The sequence below is a fragment of the Lissotriton helveticus genome, chromosome 7 (genome assembly GCF_964261635.1).
Source record: "Lissotriton helveticus chromosome 7, aLisHel1.1, whole genome shotgun sequence".
Classification (NCBI taxonomy): domain Eukaryota; kingdom Metazoa; phylum Chordata; class Amphibia; order Caudata; family Salamandridae; genus Lissotriton; species Lissotriton helveticus.
In genome coordinates this window covers 1,487,961,475-1,487,986,806 of record NC_136068.1, presented here as the reverse complement: position 1 = coordinate 1,487,986,806, position 25,332 = coordinate 1,487,961,475, and the positions used below count along the sequence as shown (strand labels likewise).

The 25,332-nt window shown below is 44.6% G+C and overlaps 1 protein-coding gene across 1 annotated transcript in view; it reads left to right on the top strand.

Annotated features, from left to right (window-relative positions):
• LOC144767495 (visinin-like) overlaps positions 1-25,332 on the top strand; it is an 86,897-nt gene that overhangs the window by 50,450 nt on the left and 11,115 nt on the right. The window contains exon 2 of the mRNA XM_078650903.1: positions 12,599-12,710. Coding sequence (XP_078507029.1) covers positions 12,599-12,710 — 112 coding nt within the window. The remainder of the gene's footprint in view (positions 1-12,598; positions 12,711-25,332) is intronic.

Sequence of the window (25,332 nt, the reverse complement as noted above, 5' to 3'; positions counted from 1 at the left end):
CCTGAGGGATACTTGAGCAGAAATATCTGCCACTGCGCAGAAGAGTTCCGTCACGACTGCAGAGGGTCAGGGGGTCGGCGTGGCTTCACCGACGCGTGGGGAAAGGGCAAGTCCCTGTTCGGGCGCCATTATGTGGTATATAAATAAATAATACCGGATCTATTTTTGAATGAATTAATGAATAACAGATAGCTCAATAAATAAGAGTCAAGATTCGAGGTAGTGGGAGTTTTGCAGGTTTAATACAGCATAAGGACAGGAACAGGACAACCTGCATAGGAATAGGATGACAGGGCCCAGCAGCTGCTGGGGCTGGGATGAGCGCGCTGACTTTTAATAACAATACACGAGCATATATACATAGCGCAAACACATAGCATTACATTGCAGTAGGCGTAGCAGTGGGTGGAGCAGAAGGCGTGACGCGTAGCAGTCGCGAAAGATAAGAGTAAAAAGAAGGTGTAACTCAGACATGTGATGCAAACGTAACAGAATATGTCATGAATGGGCGGAAACATAGGAGGGGGCTACCTAAGGAGCCGGGACCTCTAACCTGATGGTGCGCGCAAACTGGCAATGACGTGTTACGAGGAGAAGCTGGGGGCTATGAACTCTGTGCTAGGAGCAGAGACTAAAGTCTGGAGGGTCGGAGCGACATGTACCTAAACCCTATCTAGTATCTGATGTTTAGGGAACATGTTGATATAAACTAGAAGTCATGAGGGGAAAAGCTAACTGACTCTAAGACTAGAGCATGCATTTATTCTACATGTAGTGCGTGATGAAGAATATTAAATGACCATTAAATACAGTATTTCTCTTAATATGGAGCCGAATAGGCTAGACAATGACGGAAACTATTGATGCAGTTCAGTAGCTTAGGAATGCAGAGAAGGAGGACTAAACTGATAGCTGGAATCATAACATAGTCTTGGCAGACTCAGAGGCAGAGCCAAGCTGCACCGGGCACTGCGAGGCAGGAAGTAAGTGAAGGGTCGAGGATACAGGTGGGGGCTGTATCGCTCCTCAGCGAGGCTTCAGGAGACAGGGGCTGAATCTGATGTCCGGGCCCTGTTGAGGCCTAGAAACGGGGACTTTATAATGAAATAACGTGCACACTGAGAAGCGTGGCAACATTACTTTACATAAGCCTGATATTCGTAGTATTCACGGGGACTGGAAAATGACATACCAGAGGTGGACACAACTGTAATTGCGTCTTGAATCGGACATGGGGAATAACATATGCATATTGGTCATGCACACATAACATATGATGGATGACACGTAGGGACACAGAACATGACAAAATTTACTTTTCCACAATCGGCTAGAGAGAAATACATATATTTCCCAGAAACCACATTTGATAGGATGTTATGGTTATAATCAAAACCCTAAATGCACTTGTAATTCTCCTGTTACACAACCATAGCCTCCCAACGATATCAGATCACGAGGGAAATAAAAATTGAATTCACTTCACCATGGATCTTGTCATTGAAGTTGATCAAAAACTCTGCCATGCCTAGCAGGCTTTTCATCAAGGATCGATGCGAAGAAACTACAGCCTCATTTTGTTTGCATCTCTCACCCCCTGTGGTGTGTCTTGGTCCTCCCAGGGGGAGGGTATACTTTTGGTAACTCCACTAAGCACTTGCACTTGTCAAGATCCATGCACCTCATGATGACTGTGGGTGCAAAAATGCCATGACCCTGGAAGTCTGTCACATGACCAGAGAAATTGTTTTGATTAAAGATCTAGCATAACTGATAATAGAAGACGTTATGAAATTATTCATTTTAGTTTCTACAGCGAGTCACAAAGCATTAATAGGCAATAACATGTCAGCCTTGTACAAGTACACCGTCTGTCTATTTCAGTGGCTAAAATTGGTTAACTTCTTCGGGGCGGATGACGAGCTCAGCTCGTCATGGGCGTAACCTGCGGTACGCGGATGACGAGCTGAGCTCGTCACGTAACGCGGGGTTTTTTTAAACGCAGCACGCAGCGGGAAAACCGCTAGCGCGCATGCGGTTAAATTAGCACGATTCATTAAAGGGCCTAGTCACAAACTGGATTTCTGTATTTCTTTTGTAGTACTACAATTCTACTGCTAAAATACTATAAAATGCCCTACCATACCTACAAAGACAAATCTCCAACTCCACCTCTCCAATCCTTTTTTATAGGTAGCATCCAGAAATTTAAAAATACAAATGTAAGCACAAAGTATATAAAAAATATATGATTATGCACGGCGGGAGTCTCCCGTATTACACAAACATAAAAGACAATTATCCCAAATTGATAGAATTCCATTAGTTATGTTTGATCTCATAGTGGGTACAACAAATAGTTTAAAGGAACAATAATATTGCTATTTTCCTGATATTGTGCTACTTAATAAACATTGTTTCACATGGTTCATTTTTAACAGCCACTGAGCAACAGATGGTACTTTGAAGTCTTACAACGCTGTTACATAAGAATGAACTACTGACATGGTTCCAAAATGTAGACAGAGAAGGGCAGATAACTATGATGTGCTCCCAACCCCCACTCCTTGCAGACATCTAAAACAATGATTAGGATTGGAAAAGTAAAACTTATTTAACACTTTGGGTATAATGAAGCAACCATCTACCAAAGAACCCTCATTTTCTAAAATATTCTGCTCTAAACAGCGTACAACTATATTTAGACATTTTTCACCATTCATTAGAGAAATTTTAAGCCCGGTTTCTCTCTTCACTCTGTCAAAATGTTTGAAAAAGAGAGGAACGTGCTATTTATAACTCAAGTATCTATACTAACATCCACTACCAGGGCAGGCTTTAGCACTGGTGGCGCCTGTGCGAGAATCATTTCAGGTGCCCCTGCACCACATGAATGCCTCCTCGGATTCTCTCACTACGACCGTGCATAAGTGCACCTCATCTCTCCAATCAATATTTTTTGCTAAACACAGCGCCCAATCCTGACATCGCCGCACCCTCCACAGCTCAGCGCCCAGTGCGACCAAACCAATAGCACTACCCTAAAGCCAGCACAGTCCACTACCTTTAAGCTTATGCTTGAAAAGTATTTTTAAAATAGTGCAGGCCTTCTATCCAGCCCCCCACAAATGGAATTTTTGGTTCTGATGGTATGGGAGGATGGCAATTGGCAGACACGGGTACATCGGTGGGATGTGCTGCTATGGAGAGTTGCTGTAATCTTAAAATCCTGTTTTTGATTCCTGATTTGTGAACACACCACCAGTCATTTATTCACTACGCGCCAGCAGGTTCTAATGGACAGTCACTCGTTTTTTAGGTCTCGCAGACCTAGCGTTGGAGCGCGCATGCGCTCCTCACTCTGCGAGGCTTATTGTCATCAATACAGTTTGAGAAGGGAACTTGAAGACGCGCCCACCATTGCCATTGGCTGGCGTCATCATTTATGCAAAACGCTGTTGTCCGATTAAAAATGCGGCTTTTTTGTTACCGCCCAGTCTCCTTTTGACCCCGCCCAGCCGGACTGGATCTTTTACTTGCGGCATTAGACAGTCTCCTTCAATTCCTATGTGAGCACTTTTTTACCCTCATTCGCGCAATGGCGACAGCTTGTCCTACAATGGCTCTCTGCACTCCTGAGACTTAAAACCACACACATTTCTCCCGGCCCGCTTAACGAAGTTCAAATATCGGTATTGATGGGGTAACTTAGGAGGTGGGGGGAAAGGGCGCTAGTGTACAAATGAATCACCAGATAAAAGGAGAGGAGTCAGAGGGTATCTACCCGCTTAACGTACTGGACTCTATGGATGTTCTCTACCGGGCTCGGGCCTTAATGCACTACCTCCCCCTGCACTTTATCTTCAAAGTTTAATGCGGGCTTCATCTCCAGCCCACGGGGCCGCGGCCTGGGCACCTCTGGAGGCCAAGAATCCCCAGAACTGCCAGTGTCTGGAGCGGGGCAGCGCTGCGAGCCATACATGTCAGGCGGGGCCAGGGTCTTCCTGCGCTCACCTCTCCGCTCCGCTTCCCGCACTCACTTTTGGTCTACAGCAAGCCTCGCAAGAAACGCCACGGCGAGTAGGCAGACACAGCTGGGTCAAGTTATGGCAGGAGCACAACACTCACCGGGACTCATTCCGCCTTATGCTGGAAGTCAACTGACCCGACGTTCCCTGATCCTTACATCAGCAGCGGACATTTTAAGAAGATAGATAACTAATGTATGGCACTTCAAATAAATACTAAAGGAAAGTACAAAATATTTTATTTAATTACAAACTGAAGGTTTCTTGTTCACCCATACTAATTTCAGAATTTAAAATTTAGCAACAACATAGTATTAGTTAACATATGCTATTTTTGTGTTAAGTTGTCTCAAAATATTTCATTTGGTGGTTTAGTCCTGCAAGCTTCTTATTCATTTCATCACACACGGATGATGACTTTACAATCATGGCCCTTTGTGCCACTGAACCCAATCGAGGCTGTAGAAAACCTCTCGTTCCGGGCAGACGAAGGTCTCCCGGAGTATTTACGGCCATCGGCGAATGACGTTTTTTCACTCAGGTGCAAACGGCTCCCTACAGAAGCCTCTCGAACAATTTATAGCAAACGCTATTTGTTTCAATAAAAGTAAATTTATTCAGGCTTATCGTCTAACATCATTTTTCATGCTTATATGTTATCCATCTTTTTATGTCATTTTTAAATAGTAAAACATAGCTGTTACCTGTACTTTGCAGGAAAATTTGCTTCCTTTGGTACGTGAAAATAATATTTAACTTTTTTCCACCAGAACCTCGTTTGTTCTCGAAGTGGTGATGCATATCTGCTCCATTCTAATTTGGCTTCCACCTTTTGCCGGGCAAGCGGGGATTCACTCCAATGTCGTGACCTTTTTTTAGGTCTCGCATTGTCATTTACAACGCCAATAGCTCTAAATTAAGCAATTGCGCGACCTATTGCATTTCCAATCCTTGTTTTTTATTAATGTTAAGGTTGATCGTTAGCTAACATGTCAATGCACGTTTAGTCTTTCATAAATAGTTCTCAGTGGGGCTGTGATGGAAATGTTTTTTCCCAAATGAAGGCAATCAGTCCCCATGTCGCCCATGAGGGCATGAAAACTGTGGCTGTAATATTGAATATTGATTTTATCATGCATGTCATCGCTGCAAAATCAATAAAGGCCTACTCAGCAAACAAATAACAGGAAGAAAATACCTTGGGTGTGGCTGTTGTACACTGTGAGATCTCTGAATCCTGGTGTAGTCCCGTGGACGTCAATTACCTGACAACTTGCTTGCGACCCCTGGCTTCCCTAACTGTTTGTCAGGACACAGAAATTACATTATGGGAGGCCCTTACATAAAATCAGATAGATTCAGTTCCCTTTAAAGTTTAGAATGAAAATATTTCATGCTTACGGATACGGACCAGTTTCAGACTTCATTAATATGCGATTCTGCACTGGCGACGTCATAGCAGGGCACGGCAGCACTTCACCATGCACTTGACTTCTGCACATGTGCGTGCTAGGGCGTGGCAAGGCGATGCATTGAAGTGAGCGCGAGCTGCCCTAGGCCGGTGCCTTTGACAGGCAAAGTTAAGAGAACGCCACAAACGCCACAATCGTCGACCTCGAGCATTGACCGGGCAGAGTGGCAACATGTGTCTTACCTGGCAGGTGATCTGCAGACAGTGTTGCTTCATCCAGACATAGGATGACCAGACGGCCAGGGTTTGCCCGGACAGTCCCGGTTTTCATCAGCTGTCCCGGTAGATTTCAGGAAATTAAGCTCATGTCCCGGTTTTTGGAGAGGGTCGGCTGAAAATGGTGGGTGGTATTTTTCTATGTTTTGCAAAGCAGGGATAGTTAGCAGCTGTTGTAAGGAAGTTATTTAATTAACAGGCATGCTACTGGCTTTAAAAATGGCATTTTATGTATGTTCTTACGGCCTCTTATGTAATTCTATGCTAAGCAGCGCTGTCATTCTGTGCGCTGGGTTGAAGTAAAATCGTAGTCCTTCTTCTATTTTTGGGAAATGTCCCTGTTTTTGGCTTGAAAATTCTGGTCACCCTACACCGAGATCCGTAGATAGCTCGAGGGCTGCAGGAGTCGCCTTGGGTGGAGGTGGGTGCCTGCAGAGTTATTGACTCTTTCAAGAGGCAGCCTGTGGCAGGGCGCTATTTCACCAACTTGATTTTTATGGCACTACAGTGAGTGTTAGGCCAGAAAGCAGTAATAAAGTGAGCCTTTTACTGGCTGCTTTCTACAAAGTGAAAGTGAAACCAGAAAACCCGGATAAACCACGATTCCCCATTTAAATTGTGTAATCCTAGGCAATTGGCAAATATTTTATTTCACCAAAACCTGTTTTTCTTCATTTTGGATATGAAAGCACTTTCAGATATGTAGGTTCTGAATATTAGTAGTACACAAACCTATTGTGTTTGATTTATTAGACAGTAATGTTTTTCTATAATTTGGGCACGTATTGGGTTTACATGATAACTGTCTTGCTTCTCAGTTCACTGACGGCTCATGTTTAAAAACTGTCACTTAATAAGTACTTCTCAGTGCAGTGCTTTACTGTGATGTATTACACTTTCAGAATTTTGAAGAGGCTTTATCCTATTTTACGTACTTTGGCATTTTGATGAATCGATGTCCATGTGTAGACTCTAAAATCTCAGGATCCTCAAATCTGCATTAGGTCCTCGAGTCCTGCATTCACTCCTCAAAACCTACTGCAGTCTGCCACTCAGACTTGGCATACGGTCATGGCTTTGAGGGTTCTCACATGGGGACTGGAAAAGGGCTAGACTGGCCATAGCAGGCACCGGGTGTTTTCCTGGTGGAACAAAGGGATGGGGGCTAGTTTTGGACCCATTAGGGCCCGTTTTGTTACTGGGGGCGGTTTTGTAGCAGTGCTGCAATATTGGCCATCTGCAACAAAACCAGGAGTGGTGCAGCAGGAGTGGTGCTTCTCACTAGCATCCCCTCCACTGAGACTCCCCCTTCCGCTCTACTAGGGCCGGTCACAAGCAGATTGCCATGGCTGGTTGCTGTTCTCAGTTTTGCCGTGGACTGGAATGACTGTTGTGGTGATTGAGGGAGAAACAACTGTGCAGTACACATGTGACAGACACAATCCTGGGCAGCATGACTACTGTGTGGCGATGCTCTTATCAAGAGATGGATGGGCTGACCAATAATGTCCAGGAACCGAGGTAGATGGGAGTGAGGGGAGCACCTATGACAAGCCATGACAATGGGCGTACTCAATGATGCAATTATCAGTGGCCATTAAACACTGTACAGTATGATATTGAATGTGTATGGTAGAGCTGGTGTCTGGAGTTATGCTATGCTAGTCTGTATGGAAAGGAGTGTGACATGACACATGCAGTGGCTTTGATTCAGTTATGGTGCTATGCATGGCTCAGTCAAGTTAATTTGTGGGGGACTCTTCATGTTATGACACATTTTACAACTGTGTCCTTCTGCACAAACAGCTGTATGGCTACTTCCACTGGCATGGTCGTGAATTGAACTTGTTCCTATGTTGCTGTCACCGAGCATGACATTTCACATGACATGGGGCACTATGTTCAGGGTGATTAGCATCTCCTGCACTGCCCTTTCTCTGGGTTGTATGTGTAAGGAACAGGTGCTGGATGATACATTTGATGTGAACATGTCTTACATGTGTGAGGGTCTGCATTTGGACGGTGAACAGCCTTTACGACGCGGCTGTTACACCGCCGTGCCGTTACAACGCGGTCTTTTCAACGCAAGTCTTTACCACGACTTGCACTGGAGGGCGCTGCAGGACAAGGAATTTTTAAATTTACTATCCAACACCTTCCCTACTGTACGTAGGCTGGTGTTGGAATAGTAAATTTAAAAATTCCTAAGTCCACACCCCCTCCAACGCAAGTCGTGGTAACGACTTGCGTTGAAAAAACCGCGTTGTAACGGCACGCGTTGTAAAAGTACGCGTCGTAATGCCGTACATCCCATTTGGACATGAACTGGGGGTCATACATATGTATCAAGCCTTTTGATTACACATAGGTGTATGTTGAATTGTTTACTTTTAATTGCCTCTGCTGTGTCATGGCCTTGAGGTCCCCAGACCAACTCTTGTTGCTGCAGGCTTCTATTTGCCCATCTGTTGCTTATGTTGCATTTTACTGTTGCACAAACATTTCTTTGGTATGATGCTTGTCATCATAAAATTATTATTATTATTATTTTTAAACAATTTTTATTATTTTCCAGTGTAACAAACATACACGTTGACAGTCAATACGACAATAGTACTGTGAAGATGTAAGTATACAGTCATGCACAACCGAGGTTTAACATTCGATATCATGTGTGACATATCTCTACTCAGTTGTCTTAGGTCTGCAACCTTTTAATACCTGCCCTAATCCCCTTCGTCTTCTTCATCGGAACTGGTGACATCATCTTATGAAATTATTTTTGAGTTTATTCCCAGTCTTCCTTATGGGTGCCACCACATTTAATTTTCCCAGGATTGTGTTCCATAGGACACTTTTTGGGCGGTAGAAGTTTGCATGAGACAAATAGCTCCTCCTGATGTTCCCAGACCTCACTGATGAGGATTCTCATCTTATCTTCATCTTACTATCACCACTGTTCTGGGGTTCTTGGCTCCCTGTGTTAGGCTGCAGATCATGGCTCTTTAAATCATGACTTGCGAGTCCTGATCAATTTCCACACTCTCTAGCTACTTTTCTGCACTTTTGCAAATTTTTGGATGCAAGCCCAGTTGTGCAGCACAATTTCTTGTTTGTGTGAAGCAAATGGTCACAGCACAATTTTCCATGGGTCATGCAGCATGGAACAAACGTAATACTGCACTTAAAAAGTGTCTTACCGCAGGACAATGCAGATGTTTTTCACACAGCATAGCATAATGTTGAGTAAGCCAGGGTATTTGTGTTTTCTTATCAGTATTGCACAATCAGGTATTTTGTACCCTTAAGAAGGATAATTTGACTCATCGTGGGTGAGGTTCCTAATAACAGAAATCTGGATTTAGGAGCTTTCATGTTTCACGTGACAATTTATAACTTTATAACATAAAATATTCCTATGTACATATCAGTCTTGCGCTAGTATTTCTAGAGATTGGCAGAGCCTTATTAAAACCATAGCTCTGCCCTTTGTCTTGGTCTCCTTCAGCTTCTTGTTCCTGTTGGCACACAATTGTATTAGTATTAATATGATAAAACAAACGTCTGGAGCCAGGCTCTGAACAATGAGCCTTATTTGCCAAAATATGAGTAACTTTATAAGTCTTTGTTTATGTTTTTTTAAAAGCTACTATTTCTTGGAAAGTTTGCATGTTATTTGTTTGTGTAAGCACTATAACATATTTTGTTCTCTAAAATGAAGAAATGTGTTATCTGTCAATATTCAAAATGTGAGGGAGTTTCAAGAACTTTCACAACCAGCCTTTTTTTACGACATGGTTAGGTGCACAGATCCACTATGAAACTTTCTTGGGAATATTTATGAATGTCTACAAAGGTATGACTTTGTGGATATTCCATTGGCAATTCCAGCATACCCCTCCCCAATCATAAAGTTATGATGCTGGAAATCTCCTGTACTGGAGACTTAGGGCCCAAATACGATGTCGGAAGGACCTAAGTCTGCCCGACATCCTTAGGGAACTGGATGAACGACCTCCTGTTGTCGGTTCCAGCCCATCAAGTAGGATGAGACTGAACCCTGTTCGATCACAATCCTATTCTTAACAATGGGAGCATGCAGTCCGAATGGAATGCGTGCTCCCATTGTTAAGAGCAGAGGTGCAGTTAATCCCTGCACCCCGTGGTAGGCACCTAAATGTGCCTGCCAAGGGGTGCAGGGATCAACAGAGGGGGCACCATAGGTGTCCCCTAGGCTGCCAATTCAGCGGCCTTGCACCCATGGGGGCCCGGCTGGGGGCCCCAAAACACAGATTCAAACAGCCTTTTTGCGTTGGAAAGGCTGCCACAGAAAGGCTGTGAAAATCTGCTGTCGTAATCCCTCGGCTGGAAAGAGCCGGACGAGGGTTTACTGAAGGCTTTCTGAATGCTTGACCGGCTCTCCGAGCCCATCGGAGGCAATTCAGAAATCGGATTCAGATTCCCTTCTGACCGACCTCATCAAAATGGGTTGGTCGGAAAGGAATCCAAACAGCTGATTATGATGCGGTCTGAGCCGCTCCGACCGATGGGCCGGAGACGTTTCAGGCCGCATCATAATCGACCCCATACTCAAATTCTGAATTTACGAATCACAGTTTGTGAATTCTAACTGAAAATCCACCCTTTTAGAACTCATATGGCATTTTCAACAGGCAACAAGTTTTATGAATGATGCGCTTAAAGTTTTATTAAAAGTGATACAAGAGCGGCTGGCCACTTTGCACTGAAGAACCGAGGGGCATATTAGCAAGGGCGTTATCTCCGCTTTAGGGGGACTTTTTCCCACAAAAGCGGTGATATTTTAACGCCCTATCAGCAAGCTGTCGCTAACAGCAGTTAGCTACAGCTTGTAGGCGATAGCTACAGGTTTGGGGCCCGCTTTGCATGTTAGCGATATTTATCACTAATGACATGCAAAGTGGGCGTACCCAACCTGTTAGCGACTGAAAGCAGTTGCTAACACAGCTATCGCCTATTAGCAAGGCAGGCGAAGCGATAAAAAAAACTTGCGCTAAGCGCGATTATCGCCAAAACCTAACGCCTGCTCAGACCACTTCTTAACCTGTATATCCAATGGGAGGTGGATATTCAGGTTAAGTCCCCATTAGCGATGATGCCTGAATATCGTTGGATTTCCAGCGATATTCACGCATTGAGCCGCTATCGCCGGATATTTTATCGCTTTGGAGATAATCGTTGCTAATGGCACGTTATCTCTGTGATACTATCCGGCGATAGCCGGCAATAAAAAAAAAATGTGCTAAGCACATTTAGCGATGATTATCGCTATTTGTTGCTAATATGCCCCAGAGTTTGTTAGTTGCTTTCTAAGATAGATTCTCCATGTCCGCCTCAATTCCACCCCTTCTGAACTCTCTGCCTTTGTATCTTCATCCTTATCGGTCCTCCAAAATATCAAGGGCATTTCTCACATAGAATCAGCTTAGAAATGTGTGTACTTACTCCCATAGGATTACCCAAAGAGTAACTTTGCCAATATGAAACTACAGCAGCTGTATTCACATTTACTCACACAAAGTTCCATCATACTGGCTTCATTTTAAGTGCATGTAAATCCATTTACAAGAGCACATTTCCACCATTATTGATTGCAAAGATCAAGCATTTCTAATAGCATGAATCAGGAGTTGGTTTTTGCTCTAATAAATGTGGATATATAGGTGTCTCTTAGATAGCATTTGGTATGTAAATATGTTTGCACTTTAAGTGCCAAATCTTCTGTGAAGCATTTACAATGTTTTTATTGCGCTGCCCAAGTGAGCGACACTCTTGGAAAATGCAATAACTTTTTACCATTTCAGTAACCTGTTGGAATGCAATTGTCATATTTGAAACTATTCATTTTGAATTGTGAAAATCTAGTCATTTATTCACTTTTAAAATGTATAAAACCCACACCAATCCAAAAGTTCATCAGCAACAATTGTAAAATAGAGCCCTACATTGGATATTTAGGGACTTAGTTTCATAATATATGCCCAGAGAAAACCACATTAAATAAAAACGGATAGCAATATAAACATGCAATTAAAATAAAACAAAATCTAGGGCATAGAAGCTCCATAATAATTAACAGATTTCAAATATTTTTCAAGAAATAAAGTAAACCAGGTGTGGACATTAACAGTTAAGGAGAGCTTACAAATGAGTCTAGAGACAGCAGAGTCACTAGTATAAAGAAGCCATATAAAGAAAACGGTGGTGACTGAGATGGTTTTTATTTTTACTGTTTTACTTGATTTAAAAACTACTAGGTATAGTCTATAACAATGTTATCTTAATGGAAGTGGGGGACAGAATTTCATACAAGCAACATCTAAATAAAATGTTAGCCATATTGACTATCAAGATCTTAAAAATTACTTTAAAAAAGATATTGGTTACATAAGCACTAGTAGTTATTCTTCTAAAGGGTCAGGCGGAATCATATAAAATATATTTGAGAAATATGCAGTGGCACACGTTTGATAACATCTCTTTAACATGGGGTCCTTATTAGTTCCCAAGGGCCTATGTCATTGTATACAAAATCAGTGTGTGGGAAACAATGTGAAACAACCAGCTATTTATGAAATTAAGAAGGAAGATATTAAAAAATATTGAAGAATTCAAGTCTGCAGATATTACTTAAAGGTGGTACACCTGAGATCTGGCAAAATAGAAAAAGCTTATTTCCAAAATAATTTCGCAACAAAAAAGGAAATCTTTCACTGTGATAGGTGTGGTACAGTAGTTATTACTGAACAAGATAATATAATGATACATGAAAGTAGTGAGAGGTAAGGAGAAACCTCATTAGTCAATCAATTGAAATGTAGTTATGTTTTATGATCTCCCACAGGCTATATTCAAGATGATTCCACCGACAGAACACAAGCACCTACCGGAAGACGAGAACACACCGCAGAAAAGAGCAGACAAACTATGGGCATATTTTAAAAAGCGTGAAAACGGTAATCACCTAAAGTTCTTCAAGATAATATTTCTTGTTTTAGCTGTTCTAGAATGGCACATGTATCTGCTCTGTAACTTTCAACCTTTCAAAACTCGCCATATAATCTGCTCTGTCGATCATTTCTCACTGTTATCTCTCTGTTCTCCTCTAGTCAGATTTAAGCCTGATGTCTGGTCTCTACACCTTATCCCCTAATCACCATCTTTTCTCCCTTTCACTTCCCACCCATTAACAAAATCTACCAAATATTCTTCCTTCATGATGTATCTCCCTTTAGCTTTTTGTCAATTAGTTTGTTGTAAATTTTTTTAATAGTTTGTTATAATTTTTTTAAATGTCTAAATCCACTAAAATTAAATTTCAACTGTAGTTTATTATAATCTTTTTAAGTTTCTTAAATCAATGTTAAGAATATTTCAACTGTTGCAGATATGTGCTACGACTGTTTGGATGTACAGTTTCTAACAAAACCTTTATTACTGTTCAATATTGTTGATCTGTTTGATTTTAGTTTGTTTTTGGAAAATGTCCCAAAAAAGAATCTTGAATTCAATATTGTTGATCTCAGACGAGATTTAAATCATTTACATTTTGACTTGACTTCACTTATTGTCAAATTTCACCCATTTATCACTTGTATATTTTGTGTTCTTAGCCTACATCTTAAGTTCTCGTACCTTCACTTGCTTCAAACATATTCTATATCATCTCCTGCAATCCACTGCACACTGTGGTCATGCTCCTACTACACCTATCAAATGTTTAAGTATATCTCATTCTCTAGTGATATCAACTTATACTCCATTAACTATTTATAAATGATTCTCATAGGCTTTTCATATCTCTTCAGCTCTCACAGACACTGCATTAAATCATTATATCTCGTCCTTTCTATCAATGTACACCAGTATTCAAGCCTATATTCCCCAGAGTGTAGTTAGTTCCCCTTTTTGTATCAGTTTTCACTCGTCAGAGTAATTGAATGTTCTTCTAAGTAGGTTTTCATTCCTCTTCCTATTAAGACGTACCCTTCTAGGAAACAATCCTTAGAATTGTTTACTTTTCTCTCATTTTGCCTTTTGGCCCATCAGCTAAATTATCAGATACACTCCACTCTGTATCTCTTCTTTTCTCTTAATATAATTTATCACCCTAGTACATATTTATTTGTCATTTTTCTTAATATGTTTGTTCTGTTCACACCAATCACTACATTACAAAATCAATCAAATGTTACTCTCCTCTGTTTCAATAAATTCTATCCCTACTAAGACATGTTCATTCATTATCTTTCTGTCACTTCCCAGTACATCGTGCATTGTTATCCGAACTATTACATTGTTTCTCATCATGTTATTAATTCTAACTCTACTGGCCAAATGTTTATCTGTTTCTTTTGCCATTTCTTGCAGTATCATTTATAGCTATTTCTTGCAGTATAGCAAACATTTATATCCACCTGCCAGTATCCTAAAACTTTTAATACTGTTATATAATCAATTATGACTTATTATTTGACTATCTTTCTCGTGCTATAAATACGCACAAAACATATAATTTAGGGAACATCCATATACTTCTTTCCTTTCTGTCTTAAGAACTCTTACTTTTATGACACTTTTAAATTTCCTTCACATCTGCATGATCTCTTTAAGATACATTGCATCTGATTTGGTAATTTAAATGCACAATATAAGGACCGTATTTACGCCCTAAATAACACTTCAAATAGGAGGTCACTAGGAGCCACTTCTTGGTTCTTCCCTGTGTACAACACATCCACTTTGCCATCACTGTAGAGGTAAGGGGAAATTGCATTGGATATGTGAAAGAGACAATTAGTTATAGATTTCTTACCTTGTGAATTACCCCATGACGTCAGACTGGATCCGGAGAATTTTTTCGTCAGCAGTACCCCTGCATGTCAAAAAGTGCCCCGGTCGGTTCCACGTTCGTCGTTGGCATCTTGGTCTCAGGGATGACATCGCGGCAGCTACTCAGACGCCAACCTCGCATGCTGACGTCCATTCTTTCTCTTTCCGCGCCAGCCAGCACAGATCCGGAGAGAGCAGTACTTCCAGTCACATTTTGACTGTCTTTTTGCTTACTTTTGACAATGTCGTTTTTGAGTCTTCAACTCCTGGTGCACGTCACGGATGCCTGGTTTAAAGGCCTCTGGTTCCTGTCGACGATTGATGTCGGTGACAGATCTGCACCGCATGTGCCTATTCTGTTTAGAACTGGACAACGACTCCAGGTCGTGTTCTAACTGCTGGACCATGAATCCGAAGTCTTTGCGGGAGCGGTCCCGAAAGCTTCTCGAGGCCTGGCAGTCCTCTCCGAGCTGCTCAAGGTCCCGGTCACGTGGGAGGTCGAGAGACCGGTCGCCGAGCCACTATCACAACCAATCTTCTTCCAAGTCTTCACACTGCTCTGGTAAGTCGAAGCACAAGAAGAAGTCGAAGAAGCATCGTCGCTCTTCGACTTCTCCACGTCAGTCGGCTGATGAAACGAGAGATGCGGGTGGTGGTCCTCGCGCGGCTCTGCGGGTGGAGCCCGCTGGGTCAAATCCGGGTTTACCTCCCTTCCTGGCACCCGGTACGACCCCTGCCCAGCGTCTGAGTTTTTACGAGGCGATGCATGCCATCTTTGGGCAGCCCAACTCTGCTGTGACTCCGATGCCAGATCCGGCACTGACGGGTACTTTTATGCCCCTGTTCCATCCTTGTTATTTCAGGCCAGATTAGCAAACAGAGGAGGGTGAGGAGGACTGGGAGGGGTCTTGAGACCCTTTGACTGACCAGTTGGGTTACATACCAGACTGGAGAGAGGAGTTGGGGGAAGCCAGTGGCCTGGATACCTCACCAGACCTTGGCATGTTGTCTCCTCCTACCGTGGCTAAGGCGGAAGGAGCGACTTATGCAGTGGTGTTGTGTAGGGTGGCCGAGGCTCTCAACCTTGACCTACCTACAGTGGCAGTCAGGACTAATCTCCTGACAGAGGTGTTTCAACTGGCAGCAAGCTCTTTGGAGCCCCTGATGCCGTTTAATGAGGCCCTAACCGACATCCTTTTGGGCAACTGGTCCAGGCCCAACACAGGGACTCCTGTGGATAGGATGATTGCCTGATGCCACCGCCTGGCCCCGGGAAACCCCACTTTCCTATCCCAACATCCCAACACCCCACCCCTGAGAGCTTGGTGGTCCAATCCTCCACGTCAAAAGGCGCATTCCCTAAAGCACCACCTAATCCAAAAAGCTGGACCACCTTGGGAAGAAGATGTTTTCTTCCTCCAGCTTGGGACTGCGGTCAGTAAACACTGCATGTCTATTGGACCGTTACACCCACTCCATGTGGGATACGGTGGCGCAGGTGCTGCCCCAGTGCCCAGGGGATACCCGGGCCGTACTCTCCGGTGCAGTTGCTGAGGGGAGAGACGCAGCCAGGTTTACCATTCGCTGTGGACTGGAAACCGTCAACTCGCTAGGCAGGGCGATTTCAACGTCAGTAGCCCTTCGATGCTACGCCTGGCTGAGATTGACTGGTTTTTCTAGTGATGTCCAAGCTAGCCTATGGACATGCCTTTGGATGGCTGTCGCCTGTTCAGTGACAAGGCAGACAACGCATTAGAGCACTTTAAAGACTCTTGGGCTATGGCCAAGTCCTTGGGCCTCTCCACCACCCGCCCTGCACAGTCTGCTTTTTGCCCCTTTCGTGGCTACGGAAGGGGTACCCTGCCATGTGCCACCCAGAGCCACAGACCAACGTAACCTGTTCAGCCTCTGCGCGCCTGAGGACGTGGGAACCACCACCGTAGGCCTGGGGGCCAGCGCGCTGGCCAGTGCACCACAGCCCCCTCTACAGCAGCCTCCAAACCTTCCTAGTCTGACATTTCAGGGCCACCAATCGCCAGTGGGCGCAGGATTCGCCATCACCTGCCCCACTGGTGCACCAATATGGTAATCACGGGGCGCTTATGACTGAATACTACACTGCAGGCGCAGCACCAGCTAGCCTTCTTGTAAGAATAGAACCCCGTATCTTCCTTGACGACAGCAGATTCAGGAGAGACTGGAGTTTCATCGCAAATAAATGTACGAGAGATTGGCTGATTTTAATTATTAGCACGGCCAAGCGGCTCAGTGAGGAGTTGCTCAAAGAGATCCTAGAATTGGAAGAATCCCTACAGAGGGACACCACCTTAGTGGATACTAAGGAACAACTCCAAAGAATACAGGACAATCTTTCTGAATACAGAAATTACATGGTTACTCAAAAATTGAAGGGCCTCACTCGCAACTTAGAGAGATATTCGCATGAATGGGCTTTTCCCTACGTGAAGGACGAGTACTACACAACACCGCAAGAGCCACAGGCTTTTGGAGGAAGACAGAGAGGTCGAGGGGGGAGACAACAATCTAGAAGGACCCCTAATCAGTGGACCTTCGATAACACTTCTAGTTAGGAAGAGGAGGATACACCTCAAGGTAACCGAGTGAGATTCCAGCAACAAAATCAGAGCAGTGAGGATCTGGGTGCCCTTCTAGGTCTTTTTTAGCCCAAGGCCAGCGAGCCACCAATCGCGGGGGCGGTCAAGGTGGTGGAAGAGGCAGAGGAAATCAAAGCAACCAGCCGAACCAACAGCGCCAGCAATGGCAGACGTTCTCACCCAGGCTGACTCGCAGCAGAGGGAGGACCCAGAAGTGAAGGGGAATATTGTAGTTAATCTCTCTGATCATGCCCTTACGGTTAGCGAGAGAAGAGTACTCAATAAAGGATTGGGGTTCATTCCTACCCCCAATCATGACGCATTTAAATGTAGGATTGAATTCCACGAAACTATGAGGAGAATTAAGTTGAAAAAGTTTTTTAAGGACAATCGACAAGCAGAGAACATCACATACACTTCTAATCTGAGGAAACCATCCTCATTCTGTCCACCCACTTCAGCGGTTGGCCCAGAAGTAGTGGTCTTTGAATCTCTTGTCCTGCAAGACATAGACAAAATAGAACAGACCCAGAGACAATTTAACCACAAGAATATGACGAAGGAAGACTGGGAAGCAGTCAAAAGCCTCCAAAACAACCATGCGCTGACTATAAAATCGGCTGACAAGGGCGGGGCTATTGTCCTTCTCAATACCACCGATTATGAGGCCGAAGTACTACGCCTCCTGAGTGTAAGAACCAACTATCTACCACTCAATAGAGACCCTGTCAAAGAATTGTCGCAAATCATCCGCGATATGGTCGGAGTAGCCAGGGAAAGGAAATGGATTTCAGCTAAAGAGGCGGAGTTCCTTGTAAATACCAACCCCAGGACTCCGTCTTTCTATATTTTACCAAAAATCCATAAACCCAATTGCCCACCCCCTGGACGCCCTATTGTCGCAGGCATTCAATCTATACTCGAACCGCTATCCCAGTATGCGGATTACTTTCTTAGAGAATCTGTTGTTACTCAGAAATCATTCGTCAAAGATACTACTGACATCTTAAATGTACTTGAGGACATCCAATATGACCCTGTCAATGAATTCTTTGTCACTATTGACATTGAATCATTGTACACCTGCATACCCCAGGACGCGGCGCTGGTGGCAGCAGCGCGCGCCCTGGGCAATCAGGAATGGTTCTATGACACAACCCAGGCATTCGTACTGCAATGTATAGAGCTAGCCCTTACAAGGAACTACTTTGGCTACAAAGACCAGCTGTATCTCCAGGTGTCTGGGACCTCCATGGGGGCAACAATGGCACCCAGCATAGCTTGCATCTATGTTGGACAGTTCGAGGAGCACGTCATCTATCATAACAACAACCCTTTCCGGAGCCAGCTCCGGCTCTGGAAGAGATATATAGATGACGTGCTCTGTATCTGGTCAGGAACGGAGGAACTTCTTTTGGAATTTCTCAACTGGCTAAATGTCCAAGATGGTAACCTCAAATTCACCTGGTCTTATGATAGACAGAAGGCAGTATACCTCGATTTGGACATCGAGTACAGCATGGGCACCATTAACACCTGTGTACACCAAAAGCCCACAGATAGGAATTCTTTGCTGTCCTACGATTCTTTTCATCCCAGGGCATTGAGGGACAACTTGCCCGTGGGGCAATTTCTGAGGTACAGACGCAATTGTTCCAGTACCAATACCTTCCTGGATCAATCGGAAGAACTGGCGGCGAAGTTGACCAGCAGGAACTACCCCAACAAGACAGTAAAACAAGCAAAAAAGAGAGCACTAAATACACCTAGGAGCGCCCTCTTAGAAAAGGTGGTCAAACAGAGGGACGACTGTGTACCTGTGGTCATGACGTACGATCCCATGGCTACTAAAATCCGTCAGTCTATCCGCAAACACTGGTCTATCCTGTCCGACAGCAACTTTCATATGCCACCTCCGAGATTTGCGTTTAAGAGGGCGAGTAACTTAAAAGACAAACTCGTACATTCAAAGGCCCCCTCAGCACAAACCGATCACAACTCCACCATACCTAATGGCCATTTTCCCTGCGGAACATGCTCGGTATGTCCACTCACCAAGAAGAGCAAAAGCGTGACACTTACATCAGGTAAGGAGTGGTTCCACAATCAGTTCAGTAACTGTAACTCCACACAAGTTGTATATAGGTTAACGTGCCAGTGTGGTTTACACTATATAGGTCTCACTTCTCGTAAGATCAAAGTGCGTATACAAGAACATGTGAGCACTATCAGAGCGGGCAAATTAACAACTAAGCTGGTCCAACACTGTTCTACTATGAAACATACTTTCCAGTGGACAGTGCTTGAGAAGATATGGGGTTCCCCTCAGAATATTGATGAGATCCTATTAGCTAAGGAAGCACGCTGGATTTACAACGAGAAAACTGACAGGATTGGTCTCAACGAGATCATAGAATGGAATAGGATTAAACTGTGAGTGGCACTCTGCCCTAGTAGAGACCTTTGATCTGCATAACATAATACATATTGAATCTGCGTCTCCTAGGTGTAGGTTGGTTGTGGGGGGGTGGTCTACACTTCCTCTGGTCCTAAGAGTTCTGTTGGATACCCCTGATCTATCAACTAGTGGCATATATGACCATGGCATTATGAGGGATGTTATACCCGTAGTTATAGTTATGAGACAAGGAGGACAGTACTAACATCCAGTCCTGGTGGAGGTAGGAATATGTGCCTCCTCTGCACTTTTTCCACCAGTTACCTATAATCTGTTATGGTTTGGAGAGTAGACTCCCAATAATATGGCACCTTGGAACTCCTTTGGGGGAGAAGTAAGTCACAATACACGCAGTGTAGCATGAGTATTCGTTAGTTGTGACTAGGCTAAGATGGCCGCCGCATTCAAGGCCGTGATCACGTGTTGTTACGTGATGGGCGTGGTCCCGCTAACTCCACGCATTTGTAGGCTCTCTGGACGAGCCACCGGCACGGCTGAGGAAAGGCGTCTTCCTGGCCCGTCACGGTGAGGAGGTGTCCGTGAGTAACCCGGCAGGGAAGTACCTTAGGGTTCTTTGGAATGTGTTGTTTGCAGCGGGCGTAAGCGCTGCGCAGAGTTACAGTTTTTAAAGGAAGGACGTGTGATGATCGATCTGAGAGTACGAGTACTTCTTTGTTTCACTTCCAAGTAAGCATTGGGCACAGTATGTAGTTTTGGCACAGCTGTGTCGTGAATAACAGCGCAATGGTGTTTTGACCTCTCCGGTGGGGTAGGTCTCCAGGATATGCAGACGAGAGACATTTTTACGTGGTGGCATAGCTGAGGCAGGCTGTCCCGGCTTGCCGTAGTATGTGTACCTTTGAATCTAACAGCGTGGTACTACTGGGTACACTTTAAGTCAGTAGAATAACGCTCTAGAGATTACATTATACAATCTCATGTATTTTTTCACTTCCTGCAGAAAACGATTTTTAAACGAAAGAAACAAGGGACATACTTATGTTAGAAGTGCTTGTTGACCTTGATGAAACGGGAGCGGCTGGTATGATTAGCTGGGCCGTCTCCTGGTAATATTTTACTCCTTACCACACTTAGTGTCCCCGTTGTACGTTCTTTGCCTCCCGGAGGCCTGCATGTTTTTAATGATATCTCCTTACCTGTTCTCTCTTGGCAGCACGTTACAGAACTAGTGTCCAAAAAAGTGAAGTGGCAGCATTTGAGTGCAGCCCTGATGAAACTGCTTAACGCAACATAGCAGTGAAACATGTCGGCACTGGCAGTAGGTAATGGTAGGCATGATTAGCTACCAGCCTTTTTAATATTTAATAGCACACGATCACCGCCCTATGAATAAAATTGGTTAAGGGACTGGTGTGCTCTGTGTGTGTTTTTAGGCACTCAGTTAATTTGTGTGTGTTTGTCACTAGCAGATAGTTCTGCACTTCACTATTTGTCACTTTATATGTTGCTTGTTTTGGACACCTCTTTACTTTCCGCTTATTTTTCTTTGAGAAGCAAGTGACTACCGATGATGAGACAGGGGCCTGTCTTGAAATTGCATACCAGTTATCCCGATGGTGGTGTTTCCGTGAGGGGTCACTTGCTTCTCTCACAATTTTTTGCTCTATTAAGAGCAGGGTCCAATGTCGGGTGTGGACTTGTGTGACCAATTATAGTCTGGTGCACTTTGAGTGGTTGTTCTGTGGTGTTGCCCGGGAGAACAGGTGTTTTAACGTTGGCGGAGGACAGTGCATTTTCTCCTTATAAAGTGGATAAGAGAATAGTGGGGAGTAGGATTTTTGAACCCCCCCTTGTGTCACTGATATAGGCGTACGCCAGTGGATTGGGTCTTAATTTGCATTGTAGCACCAATATGTGAGACAGGTGGGGTTTGCAGATAGTCCGAAGGAGCTACTCCCTCCCCTTCGAGACTACCCCCCAGCCATGCCACCTTACTGCCATTGCATGTCAGAGGATCACCGTGGTTGCTATTCCCATTACTTTCTGGTGTCCAAGAAGTACAAGGGTCTGCGTCCATCTTGAATCTCAGGAACGTCAACTGCTTCCTCAGGAAGAAGTTCAAAATGGTGACGCTAGCTCAGGTCCTTTCTGCCCTTGACCCTGGAGACTGGATGGTATTGTTAGACTTGCAGGACGCTTACTTTCACAACCCCATCCTGCCGGCTCACCGGCGCTACTTGCGGTTCATGGAGGCTGTCGAAGGTGGGCTTACCCCAGGCAGTCGTCTCCCATCTCCAGACTACGGCTGACTTCCTGCATTCGCGGGGGTTTTCTGTCAATGTGCCAAAGTCACACCTCACTGTCAAGTTTGCACTCTGCAGGATCTTCATGCAGCACCAATGCTCCACCTCCGGACCTTCTGAACACCCTGAATTGTATACACAGGGTGTTCAGATGATACGGTGAGGGAAAAAAAACCAAAAGGGGAAAAACCCAAAAGAAAAGAATAAGGAGGGAAGGGGCAGCAAGGGAACAGAAGCTGAAAGAAAAAACATACAACTGTTAACACAAATCAAAAGAAACCCTACTCTCGTTACATTCTCACTAAATAAACACACATTGGATTCACCTGTAGGAATGCCTTGCACCAGCCCTTCCTACTGCATCTTCTGACTTCCCATGTTTTCTGTACAAACACAACGACAACAAGTTAACACCAGGAATCGAAAACTACCTTCTGAATTAAATGTGTTCTCATTGAACCTACCCCTTCTCCCTGCTACTGCTGTTCTAAAAAGGGGGATCCATTTAGAAAAGATAAAGCAAAATAGCGCCGGATTTCTAGGTTCAACTCCAATAGGATGCACGCAATGATCCCTTGCAAACACAATGTTATTTCAAAGTTCCAAATGAAAGAACCCAAATACGGCAAGGCGTAGTTGATTCACTACTACCTTCCGCTTTGGTATTTGTACTCCTCTATAGATTAGATGACCCAGTACTCGTCATGTATTCATGACGGTAATGCGGAGGTACGTGACTCCACCCCCTCCATTCCGCCACACCATGAGGGACAAGACGACTCCAAACAAAAGAAGCAACCAAGTTATAAAGACGCTATGCGCCAGAAACGAAAATCAAGATTCAAGGTTCCTTTAAACAACACCTCGCAGCCGCGAGTGTAAGGACTATCCGGAAACAACCGATAGTCTGAAAGTACACAGAAGACAAACGCGCTAATACAGCGCTCGATCCTTTACCCCATGGCGTCTTCCTCTCTGCAACAGTAACCCAACGATCCTCCGACCGGGCCGGGTAAACAGCGGGAACGCCAGGAAACTCAGGACAGCCGTCCTGAACGGCAACCACGGAATTACGAGCCCCGAACACCAGAACCCGCCCTGCCTATCACCACTACCGCCGGGGTACCTGGGTAGTGTAACTGAACAAAGACCAAAGAACAAACCCCGCCAGTGGATAGTGTGGTCCCAAGTCTGGGATCCTAGTGTACATGGGGTGATAAACCTAGAGGTTGGTACTGCACATTACAAAATTATCATAAATCAATTATTTGTAAGAGACAGTTTTTAGCAAATATATAAGTATTTTTATTTTAGTGTAGAAAGCATTTATGTACATCCATAACACATAATTATTTTATAAATATAATACACATAATCAATTTGAAAGCGAATAAAAAGTGACAAAATTACAAAAAGTTCTGTTGTACAACCTGTATTGATTGAAGAATGAGAGTGGAATGTTTGATTTTTAGGTAGGATTAGGTTTTGAAAAACTGAAACAATGATAGTATGATTGAAGTATGAAAATGTTACTGGGTAGGTTCGAAATAAGTATGTAATTTTGTCACTTTTTATTCGCTTTCAAATTGATTATGTGTATTATATTTATAAAATAATTATGTGTTATGGATGTACATAAATGCTTTCTACACTAAAATAAAAATACTTATATATTTGCTAAAAACTGTCTCTTACAAATAATTGATTTATGATAATTTTGTAATGTGCAGTACCAACCTCTAGGTTTATCACCCCATGTACACTAGGATCCCAGACTTGGGACCACACTATCCACTGGCGGGGTTTGTTCTTTGGTCTTTGTTCAGTCTTTCTTCCCCCCTCGACCCGCCAACATCCAATAAGAAGCCCATTGGGGAACCCCCTTCTTTTGCCTCTGTACCTGGGTAGTGTAGTCTTACAGCTAAGCCTCATGGGATTTGAAGTTTTTAGGCAGGCGCGCTCGCTCAGACCCTGACACTCACTCCCTCTCAGAAGCACCTCTTCATCGGAGCAGTTCTGGACACAACACAGTTTTGGGTCTATCCTCCCAAGCAGCGAGTCCGAGATGTTCGGGCTATGATTCCCATCTTTCAGCCTCTATCCCGGGTTTCGGTCAGGGTGACTCTGCGGCTGCTGGGTCTGATGGCCTTCTGCATCCTTCGGTGGATCATGCCAGATAGCAAATGTGGGCTCTGCAGTGTGGCCTGAAGTTCCAGTGGGCACAGTATCAGGGGAACCTTACCGAATGCATCCAAATCTTGGAGGGTACTGCATGCCAATTGCAGTGGTGGCTGACGTACCGGGATTGGGTCAACGCCAGATCCCTCTCCCTTCCTCAACCAGAGTTCACAGTGGTGGCGGATGCATCCCTTCTGGGGTGTGGCGGCCACACGGGAGAGGCGGAGATTAGACGTCTCTGGTGGAGTCCTGGCTCCACATCAACCTTCTGGAGCTTCGGGGGATCTGTCTTGCACTAAAAGCATTCCTTCCCTCTGTCCGGGTAATAGTAGTGCAGGTGTTAACGGACATCATCACTGCCATGTGGTACTGCAACAAACATGGCGGGGTGGGGTCATGAACCCTATGTCAAGAGGCTCTCCATCTCAACTCGCTCACTCTTAACAGAACACTCCTGAGGCGGAAAGCCGGGAGTTAGGCACCAAATTACTTTTAATATTGCTGCTACTTTTTAAAATTGCTTTGTGCTACTCACCCGCCCGGGATAGCTGGGGGCGCATGATACTTTCCGTGCTGAGCATACCGAGGGCCGATTTAGGGCTCCACTTGGTCATAGAGAGCCTTCCCGGGGGCGACGACTTTGGCCGCCATCTTGGGGGAAAGGCAGGGTTTGCGCACCAGCGGTCGGGCGTATCAGGGCCCGGGCGCTATAAATTGGTAAGCGCCAGAGCAACATTACAACTCGCTCACTCTTAACAGAACACTCCTGAGGCGGAAAGCCGGGAGTTAGGCACCAGATTTGTTGTTCTTAAATTTTACTTGTTTGCCCAAAAAATTACTTTTAATATTGCTGCTACTTTTTAAATTTGCTTTGTGCTACTCACCCGCCCGGGATAGCTGGGGGCGCGTGATACTTTCCGTGCTGAGCATACCGAGGGCCGATTTAGGGCTCCACTCGGTCATGGAGAGCCTTCCCGGGGGCGACGACTTTGGCCGCCATCTTGGGGGAAAGGCAGGGTTTGCGCACCAGCGGTCGGGCGAATCACGGCCCGGGCGCTATAAAATGAGTCCCATTTCCCGTCCGCGCAGATGGCGCGCCGGAGGCGCGCCATAGGCAAACCCGTCTGGGCCCGTCCGGGCCAGACCGGCCCTAGGGCCTGTTACTATGCCCGTGGACCCCACTCGACAGATAGGGTACTCCAGGGATGAACTCTTGCTGTTACAAGACAAG